Below are 6,394 nucleotides of genomic sequence, written 5' to 3'. Positions count from 1 at the left end.
GGGGGGGCGGCCGGAGGCTTTTTTGCCTGGGGCGGCAAAAAAGCCAGAGCCGGCCCTGAGGAGGGGCAAACGCAGACAGGGGTAAGGGGACCGAGGCTCAGGCTGCAGATGTGGGGCGGGTCAGGGGTTGGGGCCAGGAATGGAGCTTCAGCCAGGGATGAAGACTGGGGGCTGGGAGCGGGGCTGGGGCCAGGTGTGGAGCCGCGACTGGGCTGCGGTCGGGAGAGAGGGTGGGGCTGGGCACCCGGGCTGCATCTGGGGGCAGGACCGGAGCAAAGCTTGGAGTGGGGCTGGGTGGCACTTCCTCCTCGCCCCCCAACAGGGCTGGCCTGGGCCCCACCACACACCCCTAGCGTTTGTCCATGCCCCACTAGGAGTATCACCCTTTGAACTGTTAAGAGGATGCAAGACCAATGCACGACTTCCTACCTGTCCAGGGCTTGTGTGTTCTCTTTTGTCAACCACATCCTCCCATGCAGCTCGTGGCGAAGGTGTGAAGAGCGCACAGGAGAAGTACAGGCAGTACGGAGCGCGGAAGAACGGTGCTAAACCTCACGAGTTTCAAATTGGAGATTTTGTTCGTGTGAAGCTGCCCTTCAGAGGCAGAAGAAAGGCATTCGAGACGTCCGCGTCCTTTGCAGATAACAGAACCCTGAGCAGATTCGGATGGATGAATGGATGGAAAGAAATGGAACATTTCAAGGTTGTCATCCGCCAGCAGCTGGAGAAGAGAATGCTGATTTCCACCCTGGAGCAGAGAACACCGATGAGACCGAGAGTGATGATGGACAATCTATAGCATTTGGGAATTGCTCCATTACCCGGTCTCGGTCCTGCCTCTCCGTGTACTAGAAGAAGTGTGAGATGGCCTGAAAGATTGGAAAACTTTGTTGCTGGACTCAAGTGACAGTTTGGAAGTAACAGTTTGAAGTCTGACAATGGTTGTTCTGAAGGGGAAGGGTGTGTCATATCTAGCGCGGAGCAGATTGCTACCCCGGTTTGTAAGTCGGTTTCTAGGTGGTTCCTGGAGCTTTGAGTCCAGGAGCAACAATTCCCAGGATGCACCAGTGGAGAGCAAAGGGAGGGCGGAGAAAGAGGAGAAGGAAGAACGTGAGCTCTGTGAAAGAGAGGGGAATAAACTTTATCTTTTGTGGTTTTCTAGCTTCCTGAGTCTTCCTCAAAGGGGTTCAGGGACAAAAGACCATATCTCACTGTGTGTGTGTGTGTGTGTGTGTGTGTGTGTGTGTGTGTAAAACACCATATCTCGCTGTGTGTGTGTAAAAGACCGTATCTTGCTCTGTGTGTGTTTGTGTGTAAGACCATATCTCATTGTGTGTGTAAGACCGCATCTCGCTCTGTGTGTGTGTGTGTGTGTAAAAGACCATATCTCGCTGTGTGTGTGTGTTACAATTAGGGTCTGGTTTTGGTTGGGGATTCTAGGTGCTTCTTTAATACAAAAAATAATAACCATGGGTTTATTACAACAGCGATTTAAGGAAGGAGACGACTGTCTTGTCTTATGATTTAAAAGGGACAACAGTAAAAAACTTTAAGGAAACTTTCTTCATTTCCTTGGGCTATTTTCTCATACTGGGTTTAATTCTCAGCCCTAGTGGTGCAGATTTACCTGGCAAGGTGAATTCACTTCTCAGTATCTAACCTAGTCTAAGCCACCGTAGTTCTAAAGTGCCTCTCACCTCAGTATCCATACACACCGCATCTGTCAGCTCCCGGCTCCTCAAAAGCTGGTTAACTTTCTGTGCCAGCTGCCTGGCTCTCCTCGGAATGGTGGAGTCCATCTCTTCCCTGCGCCAGAATGTGCCCCAGGCTCTAGCCCCCTCCTCTTTCCATCACCCCCGGACTGAGACTCTGAAGTTCCCCCAGGAGCTGGTCGTAGGCTGGTGGCCTGGAACCAGGGCGTGGCCGTATGCAGGCCACCTGGGCGTGCGAGTGGGAACTGGGCCATGTGCAGGGAGGGGAAGGTTTACATGGTGTTTGAGGCTTGAAGCTGTTCTTGCTCCCCGTCCTCGTGGCTAGGAAAGAGACCACAGACCAGCCTGACCCAGGCTCTGTCTGTAACCAGCCGTGCCCAGTGGGTGGTGCACGGAATAAGCCCCTAACGGATGGGAAGGGTGCCGGGTTCCAGGAGGAAAGGGAACAGCCCCCCGCCCACTGACCCCTTTCACTCCCCACCTGCTTGTGCCCTACAGATCCTGGTGGCGTACCAGCGTGTCCAAACCCTCCAGAAACTGCAGCCCTGGCCCCAGGTCAGCCTGTCCACCAGCTCGTCCCAGAATTCCCTGGCCAAGACCGAGAGGGCAACGCACAGCGGCTACAGCGACCTGGACCGCAAGATCCTGCAGCTGTGCGGTAAGGGGGGGACGGCTCTTCCCAGCCCGAGAGGGGCCTGAGCACTGAGGGGGGCCGGCAGGCAGCGCAGAGTGGGGGACCCCCTTCTCTAGAGCCGCCGGCGCCCACGTGTGGGGTCGTGGCCATTGGCACACGGCCCATGCTGCCTCCAGGGACCGTGGAGCGATAGACAGGCATGGAGGAGTCGCTATGGTGGACGGGACCTGGGGCCAGCCAGGCCCAGCTGCCCCGGAGCAGCAGCCCAGACCCTGTGTGGTACTGAGCGCCCTGGAGCTGTGGGGGGTGGGGGGTTGGACGGATGCAGTCTCAGCCGTCGAGGATCCGCCCGCCCTGCAGAGACATTTGCCCCATGGCACTTTCCCACCTGGGGCTGTCCGGTGATTGGAGCCCGGGCTGCTGGATTCCAAGGCCGCATCCAGCTGCATTTGGATGTTTATGTGAAAGGGGGCAGGTACTGGGCCCTGATTCTTGGCTCTGCCCCTGCGGCTGGGAGACAGTGGGCTAGTCCTTGCCTCGCTCGGTGCCTCGGTTTCCCCATATGTAAATGGGGCTCCTGACACTGAGCTGCCTTCCGGGGCAGAGGAGAGAATGAACAAATCAGTGCCCGGCTCTCTGAGATCATCAGCCAATGGCCTGACTCAGCCTGGCAGCTCCCACCACGCCACAGGGAGCAGGAGCGCCAAGAACTGACCATCCTCTGGCTGGTGGGAGACGAATGGCGGAGGGAACGGGGCGGGGGAGGGGAGTCACCAGCAAGACCGTTACGGTGCAGGAGTTTCCGGAAGCACTGAGCTCCCAGTGCCCAGCGCGGTGGGCTGGTTCCGGCTGCGTTAGCTAGTGGTGCTACCTGGCTTCCCCGGGCGGCTTAACTCCCTCCCGCCAGCCCATCACACCGGCTAACGCTCTCGCTCGTTGCTCTTGTAGGGGAGCTGTACGACCTCGACGCGGCCTCGCTCCAGCTCAAGGTCATTAACTATGTAAGTACCTGGGTGCTTTGCTGTGACCGCCACTGACCTCCCGGGGAGAGAACGTTCTCGCAGGGAAACCCAGGGAAACCTTGCTAGTGACCTCAGCTGCGCAGCGGAGCGTGTTTCTGAGCGTTGCCGGAGTGTTCCTAGCGCCGTGCAGATGTTAGCTGCTCCCCGCAGAGCGTCTTGCACACAGCCGCCCTCTGCAGGGGCTGGACAGAGCGGGGAGGTTCGCAGAACGGCAGAATAAACAGGAAGAGACAGGGGCGTCTGCTTTATTTATCAGCGTTTCTAGTGCCTGTTTGCTAGCCCGTTGCCCTAGCAAAGGGGTTGGGTTGAGTGCCCCGCCCAGACCCAGCAGCTTTGTTTAATTTAACACCCCTCGGTCCCTGTTCTCACCCTTTTGGTTGCAAAGCAACCTCCTGACCAATGTCCAAAGTGTCGTCACTAGGCTTCAGAGTGAACAACAACTTGCTGCGCTAACTCGGAGGGGGCAGCTCCCTGGTCAGAAAGGGAGGAGTGAGAAGGGGGAACTGGGAGGCTCCGGCCATAGGAAAGGGGATACAAGACCACTCACCTCTGTCCCCCCAGCCTGGCGTCAGCTGCTGTTAGCAGTATCTGACAGCTCTTCTGCGGCGAATGGGACAGGGTGGGTGACGTCGACAGGCAGCCTCTTTGCTGGCTGCCTCAGCAGAGACCCCAAAGACAGGCGGTGCAGGGAGGCTAAGCTCTCCTCGGTGCCCTGGATCGGGGACGCATCGGCGGTGCCCATGTTGTGCCCTGCTTCTGTGGGTGATCCCCAGGGCTCTCAGTCGGGCACCTCTCACCAGCACTAGATTAAGAAGGGTAGAGAAGGAGGTTCAAGTCTTGCCATCGCCTTCCATAGGGTGGTGCCTGCTTACCCTGGGCTTGGATTGGCCCTGGGGAGAGTTTGGGTTGGCACGGGCGTCAGGGGAGGAGCTTGTGTTGGTGGGAAGGTGGGCACTGGGGTGCGGGCGGTGCCACCCTAGAGAGGAGCAACAGGAATACAAGCATTGAAAAAATTGTCTCTGTCCCAGCGGCCAACAGGTCAACCCCCATTCCAGTGAGCACAGTCCCTGGGTCTGGACAAAGCCCAGAGACTCAGATCTGGGCTCCAACCCTCTCCTCTTGTGAGTGGGTCAGACCCTGAGCTCTGCACACAGCCCTGGCTCTGGAAACCGTCCCTCGGCGTCCAGGGGTCTTGGCTGATGGTTCAGGAGGGGAAGTGCCCCGGTGGGTGCTGGGACTTGTCCCCAGTGTCAGGTTGGTTCTGTTGGTTTAGCTCGTGCCTCTGCGCTCCCCAAATCAAGCTAACCTGAGATGAGCCAGGGCGAAACTGACCGAGTATATGGGGATAACCCCCCCCCCCCCGTCGTTAAGTGGAGAATTGGGTCTCCCGGCTGTGCCCTTTGGAGTCTGCTTTGCCAAGTGCATCTTGCAGCTGGCTTGTGTTGGCACAGGGGTCTGGGGAGGAGCTTGTGTCGGTGGGAAGGGGGGCTTTGGGGTGCAGGTGAGCACGGTGGTGCTGGACGTGCTCCCCCAGCCACCCTAGAGAGGTGCCGCTGGACTCTGACCGTTGGAAGTGATGGTTTCCCTCTATCTGGGGGAGCCCAGTGGCGCTTCAGTCCAAGCTCTAAATCTCTAGTCTTGTGCAAAAAAAGGTTTAAACCCTCCTCTGCTTTCCTAGGCCCCTTTATCTCCTACTACCCGTCACTCTCTGCCTGGAGCCCGCTCAGCAGCCAGGTGTAGCACTTTTTGGGAGCCAGGATTCCTGGGTTCTCGTCCTCCCTCTGCCGCTGACTCCCTGTGTGACAGTGGGCAAGTCACTTAGAGTGCTGTGCCTCGGTTTCCCCACCTGTAGCCAGGGGAGGATGATGCTTCACCTTTGTAAGTACAAGTGCCAGGTGGTGATGAGAGTGATGGGCCCCCAGCAAACAGCCTGGCTGAGCTAAGCTACCCAACATTTGCGCTGCAGATCTCAGCGGAACAGGCTGGCGGGTGTGTCCCAGGGCCTCCTGCCTGCGCTGGAGAGCGCTGCCCCTTCCTGCTCTAAATAGGGTCTCTCTGCGTCTCTAACCACTGCCTCCCTCTCTCTCTCTCTCTTCCCCAGCTGAAGCAGGAGACTCAGTCCCCCTGCTGCTGCCTCCTGCTGGTCTCGGAAGATAACCACCAGCTCTTCTGCCAGGTGGGTGGTACCGCAGCCCCAGGCGGGCCGGGCCTGTCCTGGGAGGAGTCCAGAACTCGCCCTAGGGAACAGCCGTGAAACAAGTAAACCCAGTTGCCCTGGTTGGAGCGCAGACGGGGCCTTCTGCACAATGGGAGGGAAGCAGGGTTCCCGGGGCTTGGGGTGTCATCGGCTACTCCAGGAAGAGCACCCCCCCATGAAATAAATCTGTGCGCCCATCTGCCCGTCGCTGTCCATGCTGCTCTGCTGAGGGGAGCTTTCCTTTCCCCGGGCTTTCTCTGCAGCCCCATCCTCCCCTGTCCCGTCGGGGCCGGGTGCTCCTGGGACATCACTGGGTGTCCACAGTGCTCAGCACCTTGCAGGATCAGGTCCGGAGGGTCTCCAGGGCAGGGGCCTGACTCCCCCTCGTACCCGTGCGGTATGGAGGCCATGCTGGTGACCCCAGCAGAGACGCTGCGGAGCTCCGCTGTTTGAGTGGCAGGGGAATTGGGCCCGGGTCCCTCTGCTGGCGAGTCTGCACTGTTCGTAGGGCACCAGGAACGCGCCTGGCGCTGTGAGCAGAGCCAGCCAAAAACCGGCTCTTCCCGCCCGCCACACATTTTAGAATTAAAGCAACAAAATTCATCCTAAATTGGGACACAAAGGTCAAAAGTGTGTAAATTTCACAGGAAGGAAAGAGAGAAAAGCAATCTGTTTGGGGAGAAACAGCAATGTGTGGCTGGCTCCTCGGGCAGCCTGGGGGGCTGGAGAGCCGGCTGCCCAGTTTGTCAGCTGCCCAGGGAGGTGGGCAACCCACCCTGCTGGGGAGCGGCAGAGCCTGGAGGCCCTGGCTCGATGGCGGCCTGCCAGG

The 6,394-nt window shown here is 58.6% G+C and overlaps 1 protein-coding gene across 1 annotated transcript in view; it reads left to right on the top strand.

Moving 5' to 3' along the window:
- PDE2A (phosphodiesterase 2A) overlaps positions 1-6,394 on the top strand; it is a 378,660-nt gene that overhangs the window by 334,379 nt on the left and 37,887 nt on the right. The window contains exons 11-13 of the mRNA XM_026658352.2: positions 2,211-2,370; positions 3,295-3,347; positions 5,470-5,544. Coding sequence (XP_026514137.1) covers positions 2,211-2,370; positions 3,295-3,347; positions 5,470-5,544 — 288 coding nt within the window. The remainder of the gene's footprint in view (positions 1-2,210; positions 2,371-3,294; positions 3,348-5,469; positions 5,545-6,394) is intronic.

Source organism: Terrapene carolina, unplaced genomic scaffold (assembly GCF_002925995.2).
Source record: "Terrapene carolina triunguis isolate 2854851 unplaced genomic scaffold, T_m_triunguis-2.0 Scaffold430, whole genome shotgun sequence".
Lineage (NCBI taxonomy): Eukaryota > Metazoa > Chordata > Testudines > Emydidae > Terrapene > Terrapene triunguis.
This window is presented reverse-complemented; position numbering and strand designations above follow the sequence as displayed.